This window comes from Pyrgilauda ruficollis, unplaced genomic scaffold (assembly GCF_017590135.1).
Source record: "Pyrgilauda ruficollis isolate IOZ18807 unplaced genomic scaffold, ASM1759013v1 scaffold18, whole genome shotgun sequence".
NCBI lineage: Eukaryota > Metazoa > Chordata > Aves > Passeriformes > Passeridae > Pyrgilauda > Pyrgilauda ruficollis.
In genome coordinates, this window is record NW_024516984.1 from 2,134,808 (window position 1) to 2,155,731 (window position 20,924).

At 39.6% G+C, this 20,924-nt stretch overlaps 1 protein-coding gene across 1 annotated transcript; it reads right to left on the reverse strand.

Moving 5' to 3' along the window:
• Positions 1-4,534: 4,534 nt before the first annotated feature.
• On the reverse strand, positions 4,535-19,069 carry OSGIN2 (oxidative stress induced growth inhibitor family member 2). Its single transcript, XM_041464530.1, has 6 exons — positions 18,712-19,069; positions 15,695-15,849; positions 10,876-11,012; positions 9,070-9,261; positions 8,315-8,406; positions 4,535-6,348 (listed from the first exon to the last, which is right to left on the reverse strand). The coding sequence occupies exons 1-6, from the start codon at positions 18,753-18,755 to the stop codon at positions 5,301-5,303; spliced, it is 1,668 nt and encodes a 555-aa protein (XP_041320464.1). The 5' UTR covers positions 18,756-19,069; the 3' UTR covers positions 4,535-5,300.
• Between the last annotated feature and the right edge of the window lie 1,855 nt (positions 19,070-20,924).

A 20,924-nucleotide genomic window follows, 5' to 3' on the forward strand; every position in this document is an offset into this window, starting at 1 on the left:
TTCAAACTGGAATTCCAGCATAACAGGTCTAACAGAAATGGGCAAGGTCAGAGTATTGACTCAGTAAATTGTGCCAAGGAGATGTAAGGTAGCAGGATCAGTTCTTGAACAATAGCTCACTGTTCACATAGCAGCTGGTCCTAGCATCCACACTGATGAAAAATATTCATGTATCTAGTTAATTAACAAACTAGAAATGCCGGGATTCTATAGTATTTTGTGAATACATAGCAAACCTAGTTAATTTTCTTTATGCTGTCATGTAAGTCTCCAGAGGGTGTCTAGGGACATAAACGTCAATTTTAGTTTATTGAAGCATTCACTGTAGGCTGGTACTTACACATTGCTCATAATAAAGAGATGGAGGAGGGAGACGCAAATTAAGAGTTACTGAGCCTTCAGAACAAGTTGTTTCCTGGTTTTGATGACTACTGATTACATATAGGTTTTAAGAGTTGGTTTATAAAGCCCTGAAAGTAGAAATTTTCAGCTAGAAAATGACCTAACATGCAGACAGGTATAATATGAACTCAAGGTCAAGGTATGCTTGAGCTGAAATGTTCTAGTGTCTATAGACAAAACCATCTTTAGAACAGCACCTAGATTCACTATAGCTACTAAATAACACTAGAAATTCTTTTCACCCTGCCTACAATCCTTGTTCCTTACACCAAATTCATCCTTGACCACACACTTCTCGTTGTAATTCAAGCTTCAAAAAGAAATTAAAACTGAAACTCCCAGTGTGCCATATTCCCAAAAGTACAGTTTCAGAAAAAGAGCTGTTTATAATTCCTTACTTCAGGTTTGTACCTCTAATGTCATCAAAGCCTTTCTTTTTCTGTCAAAGATGCGTCAATTTCCATTCTTTTTGCTAAGTAAAATCAACTGCTATAGTTATTTCAAAAACTTTTCTTTCAGGTTGGGCAAGGGAAAATGGGGAAATATTTATACAACAAGCTCTCATGTCTATGGAGTGTTCCTGTCTTGCTCTCACTCTAAAAGAAGAACCCAAAAATTATGACAGAACACTGTTATTGCAAGATTCTAATGCATTTTCTAAATTAAGATGTAACAGTATAAACCTTTTGGCATTTTTGGTTCCCTAACTTACTCAAAATTAACACATCACTATATGGACAGTAATAAAATCAGCTGCCTTTAAAGCATATGTGTGCTACCTCTTCCTGTTTAGAAATCTCTGGGAGCACTGTCAAGATCCTGCTATTACAAAAAGATACCCGCTTGCTTTTCAGAAGTAGAAACTGTGGTAGCAGAGTAACAAAGCCTTATTTCTTGGCACCCCACGTCGCTGATCCAGTCCTACAGCTTCGTCAGCAAAGACAATTTCACACACATTGCATCGTGTCCACTTGAGTTAACGGCCAGTTACAAATCCCTGGCCGGGTGTTGGATGAACAGCTCCCGTGCAGAGCTCTTGTCACAGCCCCCATCTCCCCCAGGAGGATGGGACACCCCCAGCCTACTGACACTTCAGCACCTGTATGTCTGCGCTTCACACTGCACACGTTCTGCACAGCTTTCCTCCCATCAGCCCTCACTGGTCATCACTTGTCAGCAGCAAAGACTCACCACAAGTTTGCAAATTTTACTCCCTTTCATTCTCTTTTAAGAGCATTTGGCCTAAAAATGGTCTTTCCTTTCAACAGGGTATGCAGGTCTGTCTAAAAGTTGAGGTTTTAGTTTGATTTCCTCCAGCTTTGAGTAAATACTCTGGACTTCTGGCTCTAGCCTTCTTTTCAGTTCTTGAGCTGTGAAAGAAGCTATAGCCACCTCCTTCTACAAAATTAGTATTTTTCATTATGCAAACATCACTCTATGAAATTATTAAAAAGAAGTTGCCTGCATCCACCAGGCCAGAAGTAAAATACAAGAATTCCCTAAGTGCTGAGGACAAGGGACCTGGAGCTGTGGGATACTTTGGTGTCCCTTTCTCAGTGCATAACCACTGTTCCTGGGAGCCACTCTTCTCATGCAGTCACTGGCAAGCTCAGGCTTCTACTCCAAGACAAAGTACTTTCCTGAGAGAGAGAAGAATCCAGTGTTGTTGTCACCACTCTGGATTACTTGAAGAAAGGGTTCTTTACTCACTTGGGTGAAACTCAGGCTTACTCCTTTGTAGAAAGTTTTAAGTACAATTCAGTCAGCAGAGATTCTGGAAAGAGTCAGATTGTTAGGAACATCTAGTAGGAGAAATCTTACTCCCAGTTCAGCATCTGGACACTACTTGAAATACTCTTAGCAATAATTTAACTGGAAGACACATTCACAACATTAAGAACCAAATCCAAGTGTAAAAGCTGTTTTTCCACTAGCCTATTAGAAAATATACAGTATGGGTTAACACAGCTTAAAAAAATCTGTAATCCAAATTAACTTACTTCAGCTAAAAATTACGTTCTTCTTGTCTGCATTTTCATGATAAATCTTAAGTACTAAGTACCCTTTTAAAATACACAATGTTTAAAAGTTTATTCTTCTCAATGAAAGAAGAGCTGAAAGAAACAGTCTCCCTTCTGTAAATTATTATATTACACAGGAAATTCAAATAGTTGGTTTTTTTTTAAATCTGAGAAACAAGTTGTTTCCCCAAAAGACAACTATTCAGTGCCAACATCTAATTCACAATAAATGCAGTAGGTAAAACTATCTTAAGGCAAAGCCCGAACTTTTCTATCACCTTGTTCCTCAAAATACTAAAAAGGAGAGAAATAGAAATTTCTCTCAAAATCAGAAAGGCGAAAATAAAAGTCCAGCTACAACTTGAAATCTAGCAAATCCTAAAAGACACAAGATGATCTTTTAGCAAAGCTTTGGTTGAAAAAAGAATTTTTACACTGGCTTAATAAGCATGACCACTGAGATTTCTCTGCCCAACTAGGGGGTCTCACAACCTTTTATCTCAAAAATACTGGCGAAATTGATGAAAAAAAAATAGCAGTTAAACCTCAAGGTGCTGTAAGATTGCAGTGAAAGATACTTGAGTTAGGATAGGTCAAAGATGTCTGCTACAAAATTGTCACTACAACACACAAAGCTTGTGAGTAGCTGTAGCTGGTGAGGCTAAAAAAAGGCCTGAAGGTTTTCTCCCCATCTTGCAAATTAACTACTAAGTAAATCTTTTTTTTGCTGCCATTTTAAAGGTCTCCTGTGACAAATGAAAAAGCAATAACATGCCACGTGTTGTATTTGGACATTTATATTGATATAAAACTGCAGGAATTTAATCACAGTGCAGATGTATTCCCAATAACTAAACTGCAATAAAATTCTATAATCAAGTATTTAGGACATGTAACAGTTAAAATTATTAGGTATCACAGGTTTAGAATTGGTTCCTATATACAGAGTTTCTTCCAGAGAAGGCAAATTGTAGAATCTCAGTTAAAATATGAAGAAAACAAGCCTAGATTTTAGTAGAATTAAAATCAGCTCAATATCAGTATAAGAAAGTACCTTAACTAGTACTGACAATGTATGGCTAAAGCCAACCATGAGGGCAATGCAGAAATTGATAGAAGTGCTCGTGTGCTTGTTTTTAGGCTGTTAAGTGGCTCTAGACTAAAATTTATTATTAGTAGTAGCATAATTTCATAAATTATTTTGGACTTCCACTGAAAATATTAATTTTAACCTTGCATCCTTTACCTTTTCAACTTCTACATCCAAATTCTGAGTAACTTACTCAGATGCATAAAGATCTGCAGTAGCCACAGAACCCTGTAATTCAGTAGGCACAGAAAACAGGCATTTATTGAATATTGCTGTCTACCATTTATGAAAGTTTTAGACAGCTGGGAAACCAGCAACCACTAGCAGTTTCACAAAGCCTAACTTCCTTTCTAAAATCTGCTGAAGTTCAATATGGAGATTTTTAATCATGCAAACAGAATACTTGAAATTAACACAGCATTCTTTAACACAAAAAACCCCAAACAGAAAAATAACACCTTTTGCAATTAATTAAAACATTTGGTAAAAAACCAGTTAAAACTGATTATATTTGTCTATTGAGAGTTCTGGGAGTTCACTTTCCCAACTTAACCTCACGACTGTACATAAATTACCAGTGTGTTTAGTTGAACTAACTACTGTAAACCCCAACAAATGATATCTAAGTCTTACATTATGGAATGGAAAGATGAAACTTGGATTCAGAGGTAGGTACAAGTTAAGTCTTTGTCTTTCATTAGAAGCTTTAAGATTTAAAGGAACTATTGATTGTTTGTTTTGAGATTGGTTTGTTTTTTAGCTGTCTGTAAGATATAGGCCCTTCTTAAGTTTCAAAAACTGCAGGCTAAAATATTTTACTATCATGTGCTGCTCTAGAAAAAAAAAGAGAACCAATTTTTGGTCAAATGAGAGATGAGAATATCTATCACCCACCCCACCTTCATCAGCCAAATGATCCCATTCAGTCTTCCTGAGCTTGGAAGCAAAAACCCCTTAATTTTCTCATGTACCTAATTTTTCAGTAGTACACTAGATATTCACGATATTGACACTGTAATAAGAGCACTTACATCAGTACTTTATTGTTCATGTTAATGCGTATTCTCAGAAATGTACATATATCACTGTAGGGGAACATCTCATGTTAGTCTTTGCGCACTCACCCATGTCTAGGCATAGTGTGAAGAAACATTAATGGATTGTGTCAAAACATTAAGGATTAAATGGGAATGCTTATTCTTTTATTCCAATTACCAGGATAATTTAAAACTGTTGAGGAATACTTCTTGCTTACAGAAGTCCTTCTTATAGAAACCATTTTACTAAGTGCTCATTCCAAGTATTACTGTGGCATATAAATAAAATCCTTGTTTCAAGCAGAAGGCTCCAAATTTGCTTTGGGACAAAGAATCACTTTGTACCAAACAAGCTTTCTGCTTTTAGAAGTTATTTCAATTTCATGGTAAGAGTATTCTTGTCACATTTGACACTAAAACGTAAAACCACTCTGGTAGGCATTGCCTTTCACAGACAAAGTCTGCTTTTATAGCTGAGCAAGAGATGACAGACAGGCAGGCCAAGATAAGTTAGTCTCATTTTCTGTTTATCTGGAAGCAATTCCAGTTGAGATCAGTTGAAATAGCAGATCAATTTTTTTGTATTTTTAAAGAGTGAAGTATTGTAATATCAGCATCCTTTACCAAGCAATACAAGCGCAGGTTACTTGTACACAACAGAAATGTGACTGCTATCAACTTTTGCTGCCAGTGAGTTTTATGTTAAGACTACATCTGTAATCCCGGATGTGAGAATGTCTAATATCTCATTTACGGTACCCCCTCACCTCCTCCATCCCCACTTTCAATCAATTCATGTTTCTTCTTTTGTCTTACTGCCAAGCATCGTGCAATGCCCAGTGCACCTCCTTTTAAAAACCGTACGAAGTTGTCTCCCACCAGAGGCCCTAAAGCAAAGAGGTTGGCTTCTTTAGTGCATTCGTAAGTGTATGGATCAATCTCTATAGGATTCCCCTTGCACGTGATGGGCTGATTAGAGTGATGACCTATGCTATGTCCTTGGTCCTTTAAAAAGAAAAGATTTGGGTGAGAACCTATCAGAACTAATGCTACAGAAAACTTCAAAATTTTCTTCAGTCCGGAGGCACTCTGAAGAACACATTTCATCTCAGGCTTGAAGGAAAGTACATTGTGTTCAGGGAAACTAGTGTAAGCAGAATGTTGGTTAGAGTCCACGGTATGAGACTGAGTACACATCATGTGATAGACCTTATGGTACTCAGGGTAAAGCTTTTTAGGTAACTGCTTGAAAATTAGGCTTGTGTCGGTAACTCTTCTACGAAACACATGGACTACCGGGATGTTGTTGTTATAGGCACATAGTACTGCATCAGCTGCTGTCAGTCCAGCACCCACAATCAACACAGGGTCTGCCTTCCCACGTAACTTTCCTTTGCTGATTGCAGCTCCGAAGTCAGACATGGAATGGAGGACAAAAGGAAAGTCTTCTCCTTCAACTTGCAGTCGGCCAGGAGAATCAAAGGTTCCAGTTGCAAGAGCCACATTCTCAGCAAAGAGGCAGAAGGGCACATGAGAGCCATCTGCTGCTCGCTGATAACCTCTGACTTCCCAGTTTCTCTTAATAAGTGATTTCTGTCCATCTTCCACTTCCAAATGCTGTGTTGAAATATCTTCATTTTGGTGACTTCTACCTTCATCATCCTTTTCTCGGTAAAGCCTGGACACTGATGTTATGTAAACATTGTCTCTGAAATTCTTTTGGAGGCCCATGACTTTAACATAGTGTTTATAATAACAAGCTATTTCCTCTGGCATTACTCGATCACTCTTTATATTTCTGAAAGAAAATTGAATGGTTCTGGTTAATAAACAGACCTTATTGGTAATTTGAATATCAGATATGATATACCACATGACAGGCCAAGCTTATGAGGACTGAATCTGCTCAGTGTAAATGACACTGAGTTCAGCATCTTTAAAGGCATTTGATTTATTTGTCTCTTGTTTCCTGATACACAAGACCAGCTAACTTTTTAAACATAGTTTTAAATGTTTAAACAATGTAAATTGCTATGGTGGTTAACAAATTAGGTGTAACAAAACTCTGGAGTATCACAGCAGCTCCACATGGAAGTGTTTTACAAAGTTTAACATCACAACTATCGATAATACAGTACTGGTTAAACTTGTACCCAATGAGAATACACTTACTTACGATCTAATTAATTAAATGTCATAGTTAAGTGCTAATTTTGAAACTCTAGGTTCAATATGTTACTGGAACCAAGTATTCATTATGATTTACAAAAGACCTCTCCCTTGGGTACGGTTAAGTTCACTAAGTATCAAATGAAGTAGTCCCATGTCACATGAATGAGCAAAGCAAACATGACACAGAGTGTTAATGCAACTATGTAAACAGGATTGTGAGGTTCAAGTGTTCAATAAAAACCATTTTTGCACTGCAACCCTGCTATTACATCTGTGCTTTTCTCATGATTATTGCAGTCTCATTTATAAGAAAATTAGCTGACCGTGTAATTATTTGGAACAGTTGCATGAATTTTACTGCTTCTTTAGAAGTAAGCTCTAGGAACAGGGCAAAACAAACTGTAGTGAACATGAGGATTGCCACTAAATTGCACTTAAAATCATATTTACAAGTAATCAGGCTACTCATTTTCTTAGACTAACAATGCAGTACATGTTCTTTTAAATGATCAGGTTACTACTCTGGAAATCCTCATGAGATATTTATTGGAAGAGAATAATGTGACAGTGTGACACCTCTTGCAAGGAAACTTAGGAAACTATTCTACAGAACTAGAATTTTACATTATCATCAATTCTTTTAAATAAACTTATTTAATTGTAGTATAACAGGTCAGCGTCAGCACTTCTGGTTTTAGCATTGTTGAAAACTATAATACATAGCTTCAGATAATAAGCAGCTTATGAGATTTCAGATAGGGAAGGAGGCAAGATTGCTGTGGTTATCTAAGAAAAGGATTAAAGAACAAAGCTACAACTTCCTCACTTCAAGGGTTGTCCTGAAATGAATAACAGTCTGCCCTTAAAGACATATGCTCAAGTAACTGGACTTCTTCTTTTCCTATACATGGTACAAAACCAACTTCCTTTAATTTTGCTAGAACAAAGTCAAAAAAATTAAAATTTTAGAAAAAGCTCATGTAGAGTGTTCCTAGGTCGATCTGCTGACACAGACCTTTATGAACTGAAGTAAAACCAGTGAGCTTGCACAAGATTAACTTTTCTTCTCAAGTTTTTTCAAGAAACTTATTGCTACAAATTAACATAGAAATACTGAATTATTCTCTTAAAATTAAAATTCATAGATTTCAGGTGCTGCAGCTTTGCCTGTACAAGCAAATGCTGAAATATTTACCTTCCTGAATTGCAAGAAAGCCGGTGTGCGCAGCAACTTCAGCTGCGTGGGTGTTGAAAGAGGAACTTGCAATACCTCTTTCAGTGAATTTCAAATTCCTTCCTCCATCTTCCCTCACCTCTGATCAGAACTGCTTTCAGCAAGTGCCTCTTTCTGAAATGCTGCTGGAACTGCTGCCTGTACGTTTGCTTTCAATGCACTCACCAGCAATTATTCTGCCTGACCATTGTCAAGGCTTTTTCCACCAGAATACACACAGCAGAATTTCCAGTGCTATCAGGCAATTTAATAAACTACACAAGAAACCGTCCTGTGAACAGTAAAGTTTGAGTTCTTTCCAGGTATCTGGATTTTTATAGCCACTAGGATTCCCAAGTAGATTCTGCAGTATCTTTACCTGCGTTTGCTAGCTGCCCACTCCTTGAAGCTGAGGCCAGGCAATTCCATCCAGTCTCCAAAACTGATGGTTAGCATAGAGCCCTCCATGGACTATGGAGAAAATATGAAGATGCATGATCAGACACATTTCAAATTCAAATTTCAATTCAAATGTAACATGTAAATTTCAAAAAAAAAAAATTCAAATGTAAAAACCAGTGAAGCTCTTCTCATTGTACTCATTTAGAGCAACAAATACCAGAACACAACATAAAACCAGGACATTAAATGAAGAACTGAAGAAATATTTCTGTGTTACACTTAGATAATAAGCAACCACGTGAGCTAATAAAGAAGGTGAAGAGAGAGCATGTGAAAGGGAAACTAAAAGCAAGTTATTTTAAACACAAAAGAGGAAGGAAAGCAGCATCATATAAAGACACCAAAGTTTAAGACTGTGTACAAAAGCACCTGGAAAACAATGCAGACAAGAAAAAAAAGTTATAGAAAATACTCTTCATTTATAATTCATTAAATGTGAACTAACAAAAAACCGGGTAATATAAGACAGCACTCATGATTGCAAACACCCAAGTAAAGGGCAACTTCTTCCTTCCCTTGTCATAGCTCCCACTTACTTGGGCTTTGCTAATGAGCCACTGAAATTGTAACTGGCACTACCATCTAAAACAGCCCTAGAGTAAGGCAGCAAGAAAAATCCCAAAACACAGAATTATCAAGTTATTCTAGGAGCGAGATGAAATTTTTACTCACATGCCAAGCCCCGCCAGGTGGTCCTTTTCCAAGCACTATGTGGGGAATATAATTATGTTGCTCTAACTTCCAGTGCAGAACAGGCGGGTAGTCATAGCCAAAGTCAGCATCCGGGTGAAGCAAGGTATCAAAAAGCACTGCAACTGGGTTTGAGGAGCGTCCTTCCAGGCCTTCTGACAGGTACTCCAGATCCTGAAGCATGACAAATTTTAAACTTTTAATGTCATCATGCTATTCTGATGTGCAGAAGTTGAATTGCAACAGAAAACACAATTCAAATTGCATTTTAGGTAAAGGTATTTAATGTAGAGATTCAATCAAAACACTTTTCAGAAATAATTGCTATGATTCAGGTTCTTTGTAACTCTGAATAGTACATCTCACTCATTTTAAAATTACATATTAATAACAGTAATTCTGGGGCAAGTTCAGTACTTGTAGAACAAAGAAGTATGTGGACAAATAGAGATCAGAGCAACTTAGTAACAACTGCATTTATAGACAGCAGACTGCTTTTAACAAAGGACTGCTAATATTTCTAGGAGCCCCATTTTGATAAAGCAAAATTGGAATCTAAAAACATTAAACTTTAAACATAAAGTATAAAAGGCTCTTTTGACAGCTCTTGGCTTGTTTCAGTACTAACTGTATTATATATTAAAATAATGAAGATAAAATAAGCATTATTTTTAAAAAGTAAAACTAGGATTATTTTACACACCAGTTAATGTTGAGAAAAATTTCTAGAACTTTGTAAAGTTCACATTTCATCATGTATTAACCAGTCTTGTTCTAATAATTGAAAAAAATTATAAATTAGGAAATATTTGAAGAGAAAATAGAGATTTGAAGACAGAACTGGACATAAGACCAATTTTTGGTGACAAAAATCTGCTGACAGTACAGCTTAGCTTCCTAATTAGTCAAAGTATCCGGGGGTTGGGAGAAGATGAAGTACATGAAACATCTCTAGCCAAAACTTAGGCAACTTACTCTCCTGCAAAAGAAAAAGCCCTTGAGATCTAGGGTAAACATCACATGCAAGTAGCACAGCACTGAAACAAAAACACCCTCCAAAATCCAAAGCCAAACAAACTCCTATTTTCCCCCTACAAATATAAATCCATGTTTGTATTTAAAGGCAATACAGTGAAAACATTGTCAATAATCCACCAGGAAGTACAGTGAGGCGAGTGGAAAACAGTGCTAAACCATGGCAAACCAATGGACAAGTGGAAAGAAAAATGCTGGAGAAGATTTAACTAATCAAATCAGACAAAAATTTGACATATACATGGGTAACAACTACAGCGCAAGAGCAACTGTCAATACAACACAAACACTGAAGGATGCATACTGTTCCAAAAAGAAAAATGGATTGTGTTTATAGACGATATATGTCCCCAGTACAACTAAAAATGAAATCATAGTAAGAATTGGAGTATTTAAGAATATTTTAACTTGAACTATGTGTACTTTATGTATGTTAGTAGCACGTGTTCCTTGGTGATAGTGCCCAAACATCCCAGGACATGACAACTGGAATTCCTGCATCAACCATTGGCCAAGTCAGGCTTTAGACACTCCTGGCAAGTAGTAAGAACACAACAAAGAGCAGACTGTAAAACCAAAAACCACCACAAACTAAAAGCCTTCAAGAGCCACAAACAACACTACACAGCCCAGGTTTGGATCTAATGGTCATGAGTTGATTCTATTTAATTTAACAGAATAACAAAATAACTTATTAATGCACTAATGCTTGCAGTAGAAAAAGAGCTAGACAAGAGGGTAACCAAAGCTTACTTGGTCAACAATGGAAAGATGTCGAGCTTCTTCTAATTTTGTATGTAGAATGGGGTTTGGGTGTATAGCTTCAGGAGACAAATATGGCCTGTATCCAGAGAGCAGGTAAGAAAGGCAAATTCCTGAAGGTCCATTTCCTATTAAAGAAAAAATTTACTGCTTTAGTAAAAATGTTTATAATCTACAGTTTGTTAATCAGTAAATATACAGCAACAAAATAATACTGAAGTAGTATAATGCCAGAGTGTCTTGATTTCAAAGCAGCTTATGAACTTTGCAGTAAAATAGAGCTTTTTATAGGACCATCCTCCAAATAAACAGTGCAAAATTTTTTTCAGTTAAAGAGAAACAAATGTGTGACTTTTATACCAGGAAGCAAAATGTATATAAAGAAGTTCCCTAATTTACTATGTCACATTCACTACTGTGTGAAAATGGCCTGACAGATAATGGTCTGCCTGTCACAGTGACAGCTGAATATTATTGCCATCTTACAACTTTGCATTCCCACAGGCACTGTACAACACAGAGCACAAAGACAATCTGGATTACATGCTCTTCAGGTCTGTCCATAAAATAAAGGGAAGACACAAGCAGAAAGCTTAAGACTGAAAGTCAGATGAGAAGTTAGACACTGTAAAACAGCAACATAAAAGGTAAATGACCACAGACCTCCTGTGGGTGAGTGGTAAAGTACAAGAAACTCACATAAGGCCCCATTCATGCTCAGGAAGAGTAAGAAATCAAACACTTTTATCTGTTTTGTAGCATTTTCAATTTGTATATGTGTATTGCTGCAATTTTAATAGACAGTTATTTTTAAAATGTTTTTAAAAATATGAGATAGATGGGACCAAAATATTACCATAAGGTAAAAATTTCTATTTATTTTACTCGTATTAAACAAAGCAGGGACCATATTTATCACATGCAAATACAGAAGTAACATTCATGTTGCAAAGTCAGACACCAAAAGTTACAGAAAGCTAAATCAGAAAAGTATGTGCTGTGATAAAAAAAATTAAATATGTGGCTATGTGTTGTTATTTCTATAGCTCCTCTTACTCATTAACTGAATGAAAAGCACAGTGCTCTCCTAATGAGCCACCTGTCAGTACTTTGTCTTTGTTTGCACACATGGTATTTAGCACACACTATGCAAATTCTGGGTTTAAGTTACTAATTTATTCTTACTTTAATACAGCAGGCATTGTTGGATTGTTTGTTCTTACTTCTAAACCATTTCATCTCTTGATGTCAAGAGTTCACAGGTCACTTACTTTTCCCCATCACCTTTGCACACACTATTTTCATCACTTGTTAACAATCCCACTTCTCCAATGCCTGTCTCTTCTCCCTTTTCTGATTCCTCAGTTCTAAATCCCTCATTACTTTGCTGAGGCCCTGTTCACTCCCAGTTTCTTCAAACATTGAATCTCTTTTTCCTCTTTCACCAGGCTATACTCACCTGGTCCCCAGTGGCAGAATATTCCATACTTTATTACAATGCTGTGCACATAGACTGGTCACAGCCATAGTCTACAAGAAAATAATCTAAAGAGAGTGAAAAAGTTCTTCCTTACTCTCACACTGTTCTGCCCTCCCACAAACAGATCAACATAAGATAGGTGAACGTGCTTCAGTCCAGGAATTTAAAGCTTAAAGAAGATGCAAGCCCCTCCTGTCACCCATTCGCCATGAGACAGATGTGAGAGAACTGTAGCAATACAGAGAAACTATCCATAACAAAATCAAATAAAATGATGAAAGCACTTTAATCATACCAGTAGTTCACAAGCATTTCCATGACTGAGTAAATTCTTAACTGTTTTTAGAATTATAACTTGAATTTTTGATGTTTTTACAATTGCACAGCTAGCTTATTTTCCTGCTGGGATGTAAAGAAAGCCCAGCCACAATGGAAAGAGGAAAATGCGTGCCCTAGCCAAGAATGCCATGATAAAGATCATTCCTACTGGATAACAAATGTCACCCAAACAAAGACTGGCAAGGGCCAAGGAGATTACTGAGGATGGGATGGATGGGTTATGTCTAGGGCTTAAAGGGATTACTTCACAAGGATCCATCTTCACACCACTGCCAACTTTAACCAGCCTCACTTCTCTCTGGATGGAGATTTGTTGAGGTGAAGTCCATCAGTGTGTGTGCCAAGGTGGCCAAGAAGGCCAATGGCATCCTGGCCTGTATCAGCAATAGTGTGGTCAGCAGGAGCAGGGAGGTCATTCTTGCCCTGTACTCAGCACTGGTGAGGCCACACCTTGAGTGCTGTGTCCAGTTCTGAGCCCCTCAGTTTAGGAAGGACGTTGAGACACTTGAGCGCGTCCAGAGGAGGCAACGAGGCTGGTGAGGGGCTTGGAACACAAACCCTGTGAGGAACGACTGAGGGAGTTGGGGGTGTTTAGCCTGGAGAAAAGGAGACTCAGGGGTGACCTTATCACTCTCTACAGCTTCCTGAAATGTGGCTGTAGTCAGGTGGGGGTTGGTCTCTTTCACCAGGCAGCAACCGGCAGAACCAGAGGACACAGTCATAAGCTGCACCAAGGGAAATATAGGTTGGATGTTAGGAAAAAGTGATATCATAGAAGGAGTGATAAACTTCTGGAATGGCCTGCCCAGGGAGGTGGGCACACCATCCCTGGTTGTGTTTAAAAAAAGACTGGGTGTGGCACTCGGTGCCATGGTTTAGTTGAGGTGTTGTTAGGGTTTGGGTTGGACACAATGATCTTGATAGTCTCTTCCAACTTAGTGATTCTGTGATGTTAAGGTGAATTACTGTCACTGAGTTCCCTGAACTTTTGTGGGACCATCCAGAGAGTTGATCCATACCCAGCTCCTACTCTTTAAGCAGACTGAAGCCAAGGGAAAGGAAATCCCCTGAGGATATGCTGTTAAGAACACACAGGATGAAGGTTCAGCTGCAAGGTCTGCAATTAGTCTTGCTATGGTTTTTTCAGAAAATTCTTGGGAAAAAGAGAAAAAATCTTTTTGAAATGACAAATTTTGTTTTTAATTTACACACAGTGCCTCCGATAAGACCTCTGACTGCAATTAAGAGATACGACTATTACACAAACTTCAGTTGTGCAATGAATATAATCAGAAACCCCATGGCCCTGTTCATTTAAGAAGCAGTTAGAAGTTTGTTTGAATATCAGCAAAATCTTCTCTTGATCAACAGCAAACTGCAGTACAATCACCTTTACATTATGTGTCCAAATTTAAAGCAAATATTCAACTTCAAGTATCATAACAGCCTCGTTATTTGGATAAGAAGTGACAACATTCCACATAGTAATGATCAAAACTAGTGCAGAAGATGAAAATGTTTAGCACAGAACACATTCTAAACTTAATAGTTTCAGCACGAAATTATTCAACCCCGATGGAATGTATCTGTTTCTTCCCAACACAGGCACTGCACACAAGTTACTAAACCGGCAGAGAGTGTGTTCGTGGGTTGAAGGGGGGGGGGGGGGGGGGCAGGGGCGATGACAACTATTTTCATACTCCTCTACTACATTATCAAATCATTTTAGATCCCTTTGAAGGCTCTTCAGTAATAATAGGCTGTCAGTGGAGAAGATCAGCATGCAACGTGTCTCAAATATAGCTGTGAAGAAGCATTTGGATGATGGAGAAGTGGTCAAGGCAGCTGTGTTTGGTGTCAGCACCCAGAAAGGTGCTCTAGACAAAGTAAGTATTGAACACAGGTATTTGCATAACACATATTTGCAAAACTAAACAGTGGAAACTGAATCATAAACCATATGACAAACCTATACTAAGGCTGACAAAATGCCAGGACACCATTCTCTTCAACTGTGATGCAGAACTCATCAAGTGATTCACGTCTGTCACATATACGTAAGTCTGCTCCATGAGCACTATTTTAAAGTACCACAAATAGAGCTTTGAGGACAGGCACTGTACAAACACCAGTCTTTCAAAGTTGTGGAGACACTGTGAACACGATTATGTTGCAACATCAATCTCCAAAATCTTTGCTTGTTTACAGGTAAGTACTTGCTCTAGTCCCAACAGCTTTGGACTAGATTATTGAAAACCTTCTTTACTTCAAATCTTTTCTTTATCCCCTCATGAAGTCATGGCAAGAATGAGCCGGTGACCAGCTGTTGTTGAAAAACCTTGGCCCAATACACATTATGCTGGCACTCTCAATTAAGTTGTGTACCTATGGAGCTTCCTCCCTCTCTCCCTCTGTTACCCTGTCATTTTAAAAGTACAAGCCCTTAAGTGTTCTATCAAGACTACAATTTATTATTTTAAACTAGTCAAATTGAGCTGGATTCACTTTAGAAAAGATGGGAGAATATTTAGATATTAGTGATGGATGCAGCAGAGAAAAAGGCTATTAATGAGAGGTTAGCACCTAACCAACACAGAGCACACATTATGCTTTTCACTCTTCTACATGACCCCACAGATTTCTACTGGTGTACCACTGACAAACACCATGCATACAGAAATAGATATATCACATTAATCAAACCCTATGTTATTAACACTAGAATCAATACAGTTCTTCTGTTAATACTCCCATATCTGCTGCTAAATAACACATCTGATTTTTTCAAAGCACAATTTCAATTCAAATATACACCAACAAGTCCCTTAACATAATTAACATAATGTTAATTATAACAACTATATTACTCTAATAAAGATCTTCACTGTAAGGGTTCTAAGCATTATTTATTTATTGATAAATAATGCAGCACAGCGGGTCGATAAAGGCAATGGCACTGACAGTGAATCTTTAAAAAGGGAAAAAACTCACCTATTATTACTACAGGCAGGGTAAGAAGGGAGTCCCCAGGCAGAACAGTTTCTTCAATTAAAGGCATTCTTTTAATCTTCCTCCCAAGACTGTCACCAAAGTGCTGAACAAAGGAATTCAAAAGCTGTCCTTCGGTTTCAGTGCCGCTGTAAGTTCTAATTAAGAAGGACAGATGGGAGAAAACTAAAGTGAAACAGTGAACTGTTGTCAGAACAGTCTCTTCAAAAATAGTTGCTTTTGATGTTTTACTTAAAAAGCTACGAAACTGGTGAAATCGAGACCAAAACAGATATGTTTTATCCAATCTACACAATTTTACTCTTCAGCACAGCTTTTCTAACAGAAGATTTTCTAAAAGTCTACTTTCTCCTAGCAAGTCTACAGAAGGATAACAAAAAGGCACAGATGGCTCTGTAGAAGTGCAGATTTCTAATCTCAGTTTATACAAAGCCAAAGTATAGCCACAAGCATTATTTTGATCCCACACACAGTAGAACTCATTCCTCATTATCCTTATCAAATCAGGAGATACACACTGCCTAGCCAATTAACAACATCAAGGCCAGACAAAGCCTGAAGGAGCAGCTAAGGTGCAACAGCAACGTTCATATCCCTTCCTGCTGGCTGAGCAGCAGACAGGACTTCACCTCAACAAATCTCCATTCAGAGAGAACTGAGGCTGGTTAAAGTTGGCAGTGGTGTGAGGATGAATCCTTGTGAAGTGATCCCTTTAAGCTCTAGACATAACCCACCCTACCAATATTAAAAGTTTTTACAGAAGGAATTGCCATGTAGTCAGGTCAGCTCCTGCACAGCAGACTGCTTTCACCACTGGCCATTTTCCTAGATTTTTCAGTTCTTTCTCTGAAAAATACTTAAGTTTCTCTTGTAACTCTTCAACGTGTAGATGTGCTTCTAGAATACAAAGACTTGTCTTATAATGTTTTCTATTTAATTATTTAGGAGTCCTTTCTGAAACCTTTCCAGGCCATTGAAGGAGCACACAAACTATCAGTCTAGCTAGAAAGAGTAAAATTAAAAACAGTCTGTTACTGTGGTTATTTTGACAAGTCTTTTGTAAAGTAAAGACAACCAATTTTTAATCAAAAATACCACTGTCAAGAAGGGGATATTTTTTTAGAAAAATTGCTAAAAATTTTTCTCTTTATAAACATTATTAATTATCAATAATAAATAACTACTCTTATCTATTTCCTAAGACTTTGTATATCTTAAAACTATTCTAGTGTTTTAGCCATTATTTTCTACACAGGATCAAAAACTGCAAGACGCTGATCCAATTCCCAGGGACTTCAAGAAGGCACGTAAACCATGTACTGCCTCAACTCCCACAGCGTCCAAGATTCTGTTTTAAAAGCCTTTCCTCAATGGGGAAGTCTGAAGTAAACTGGAGACAGAGCCGTGCAGTAACAACAGCAGTAGCACAATCTGCAGCACATCTCTCTGATGGCATTGTTAGAAAGGGTGGGGAGCTATTCTGAGGTTGCATTTATTTTGGCAAGTACTTGATATCACTATTCCCTGCAGTACAACAGAAAAAAAAAAAAAAGGAAATTACTTGCTTACTGTTTGATTACAGCTGCACATTAGCTCTTGCAGACACCTAACATCCAAACAGCATGAGTAAGATGAAGACAAGGAGTCAGCGATGGGATATCTAATTATCATACTGATTTTTTTCAACTCTGCTTTTAGAAAGGAGCAGGTTGACTGTTTTATTTTCCAGCCTTTGCTCAAAGTTGATTAAGGCAATACTACCTTATGTTTTGTGAAAGACAGGCTTAAGGGGAGCACTCATGCTTTAGCGTGGCTTTACTATACTTGCTGTGCTTGATGGAACATAAAACCAAAAGAAACATTTCAAAACTTCTTTTAAGAGATATATGCACAATGCTGTAGGCTACAGAAGAATTGTTTAAAAATAAAAGCTTAAAATAATAGCTTAGTGTATCACAAATTACCAAATTGGTGATTTTGCACAGGAACATCTGCACACAATGTGCAGTTTCTTGTTCTTTGCACAAGAATACCTGCACACAAAATGCAGTGCATATGAAGGAGTGTTGTCAGCAGCATGTTCTTCCTTTGCAAGAACATCAGACCAGCAAGATCTGAAATCAGGGGCCACCACCTTCCTAACCTCTGAGCAGCACTAAAATCCACCAAGTACCAGCAGTTTTTACCTTGATAAAGCTCACTGTAGACAGCTTTGCAGTGGTGGGGACTTGGCACAATCACCTACAGCTCTAGTCCTGCAGACATGCAAGTGGGCACAAGATGAGTCAGTTCCAACACTAGTGCCTAATTTATCTCATACTGGTCACTCAAATAACCTGGGGAATTACATTCTGTCAATCGCCCAGATTCTAAACGTATACAAAAATGTGCCTTCACGGTTTTGCTTTTTTTTTTTTCTCCCATTTGAAAAAGCTAATAATAATAATTTGATAACAACTCGTTATTTGTTGCAGGTTATTAAAATAAATGGTACCTTTTCCAGGTAGCCGTTTTGAAAGGTGCAAGAATACACTGCGCACTTTCAGGGGGAAAAAAAAGGAAAAAAAAAAAAGAAAGAAAGAAAGGATCGGACTGTGATGGGCGGTTAACAGAAAACTCGTTACATAAAAGGAATATGAATTTGGTCTCAACCTGACACTTTGAGAAGAGACTCTGCCACTGCCAGACTGTTGGATTTCGTTCGGGTAAGCGGGCGGAGCGGTGCCCCTCGGGGCGGCATCGCGGGCGGTGCAGCGCTGCGAACCCCGGAGCGACAGCGAGCATCAGCGGGCGCGGGCTGCCCCCGGCCCGGCTGCGCCTCGGCGCTGCCCAAGGTCACGGCGAGCCCGCCCGGGCCCCGCCGCCGTCATCCCTTCCCCGGCGGGGCCGTACGGGGCCGGCACAGCCCGGCCGGTGTCCCGGTCCTGGCCGCACCGCCCCCGCCCGCCACCCGCGGCCCGGCTCCCGCGGCGCCTCACCGCCCCCCGCCGCCGCCTCACCTGAAGTGACCGGCCAGGGAGCAGCGGCAGCACCACACGGGCATGGGGAGCGCCGGCGGGGCCCAGCGATGAGGCTGCGGGGAGACACCGCACGCCGGCTCCCGCTCCTCCTCCTGCCTCCGCCACAGTGGGATCCACACCGCGCGGTCCCTGCTCCTCCCCGTTCACATGCGGCACCGGGTCACACGCGGGAGGAGGAGCCGCCGCCAGCACCGGCAGGGAGGAGGGACGAGCCGGGTGAGCAGAAAGGAGGAGAGAAGCGGAGGGGAGGGAAGGGAAGCGGGGAGGAGAGTGCCGCTTCCTCCTGCCAGCGCTGCGGCGGCCCCGCGGCCCCGCTCCCGCAGGAGGATGCGGGCTGCGCCGCCTCCCCCGGGGAGGGCGGGGAGCCCCGGCTGGCACGGGCAGCCCCGGCTGGCACGGGCGCAGGGCCGGTGGAAGGCGGCGCAGCGGCGCGAGGCAGCGCCGCGGCCCCGTGAGGGGCTGCCCTTCCTGAGGGGAATCACACCGCGCTGCGGGGCCGGCGCGGGAGGATCCCGGCCCGCAGCGTCCTGCTGTGCCCCGTCGGGTTTCTCGAGAGACGCGCATGAAGAAGTTGACAGAAATCAAACAATTAAAAATTTTTCGACGCACTTTTTGACTAACAGCATTTTGGCTAGCATTCGGGAACGATGCTACTTATATGATCAGTTAGGAGCTTTGAATTGTGTCTTAACATAAATATTTTGCAGGAGTGCTTATCTAGGGAGAAAGCATTCCTTCCCTAATCACACCCATCCAGTGACTGTGGTTGGCAGGAGCTCAGGAGGTCATCCTGTCCAAGCCCCTGCCCAGGCAGGGCCACCCTGAGCCAGCTGACCAAAACCAAGGCCAGGTGAGTTTTGAGTATCTCCAAGGATGGAGAATTCATGACCTCCCTGAGCAACTTGCTCAGGTGTTTGACTACTCTGACATTGAAATCGTGTTTCCTTATGTTCACGTGGATTTTCTTGTCTTTGTTTGCGCCCATTGACTCTCGTCCTTTTCCAGGGAACCACTGAGTTCCCTCCCATTTTCTGATTAAGTCTTCTTCGTATCCTCCCATTTATGGATTAAGGATCCCTCCAACCCTTCTCTTCCACAGGCTAAACAGTCCCAGCTGTCTAAGCCTCTGCTCATGTAGTCAGTCTGCTGTCTGAGACACCCATGTCTTACACTGCTTTTCTCTCTCAAAGTCTACCAAACAATAAGAGTGAATGCCAATAAATCTATGACTATTTATTAAACAATTACAGCCTTCTGCACAGAGTTAAACTTGGCAGTTAGGAATGTCTTCATTGTGAATCTGTTCTATAAATCCACAATACCAAGATCTTACAAAGCTGTGGAACTGCTGTGTCTGAAGTAGCTGTTGGCAGCTGACAGTCTCAGTTCACCTCAAGGTTGTTCATTCAACACTGTCATGTCTTTAGTCAGAAAATATTTACTGTTTAATAGTCTGGTCTGGTCCCAGTACAAAGGAGGACTTTATTAGGTATGTGCTCTGTAAAAGCTTAAGGTAAAAGAACACAGGAGCTGAGCTGTACCACTGAGAAAATACAGAATATTGATATAAAATATATATTTTGAAAGTACGAAACATATTCAGTTAAACATATTGTTCTTCAAGTGCAACACCAGGTCTAATATGTCTTTAGATATGAATTAACAACCTTGCTCTGTCCTCAAAAATACTGCCTTTAGTCCAGGAAACTGTGTGAATGATTTTGTTGACCAGATAACTCATACTATTTGAATATTCATACTGTTTTATTCAAGTTGTGTACTGCTTTTCAATGAGTTGCAGAAAACTACAGCAGAAATTGATTTTTTTTTTTTTTCACATAATAGTTTGCTCATAGTCAGGACAACCTCCTCCCAGGTACAAAACTCCATGTCTTCAGGACCTCTCATTTCAAGGAAACTAGCTATAACCGAGCAAATGTTTTTGGAGTTTCACCAGTTACTTGGTGGCAGCATCAGATGACATTGACTTCAAAATTAATGTATAAAGGATGTGTTTGGCTTTAAGTACCACCCTTATTTTCTCCCATAAACAAGTCTGGCTATCTAGAATATAACACAGAACTTCAACTATACTGGTACTGTTATTAGTTTGTGCTATCTTTATGTACATACACTTGAGAAGGAAAGCAAACACATCTGTGTCCATGTCTAAGATTGGGACATGTCTTCCC

Bases quoted from the DNA above. Each gene is read 5' to 3' on its own strand.
- OSGIN2 (XM_041464530.1), bottom strand. From the start codon at position 18,755: ATGCCCGTGTGGTGCTGCCGCTGCTCCCTGGCCGGTCACTTCAG. The intron at 15,850-18,711 runs GTGAGGCGGCGG...CTTCTTAATTAG, and splicing joins TCCCTGGCCGGTCACTTCAG to AACTTACAGCGGCACTGAAA. The intron at 9,262-10,875 runs GTAAGCTTTGGT...GTCATGCTTCAG, and splicing joins ATCTTTCCATTGTTGACCAA to GATCTGGAGTACCTGTCAGA.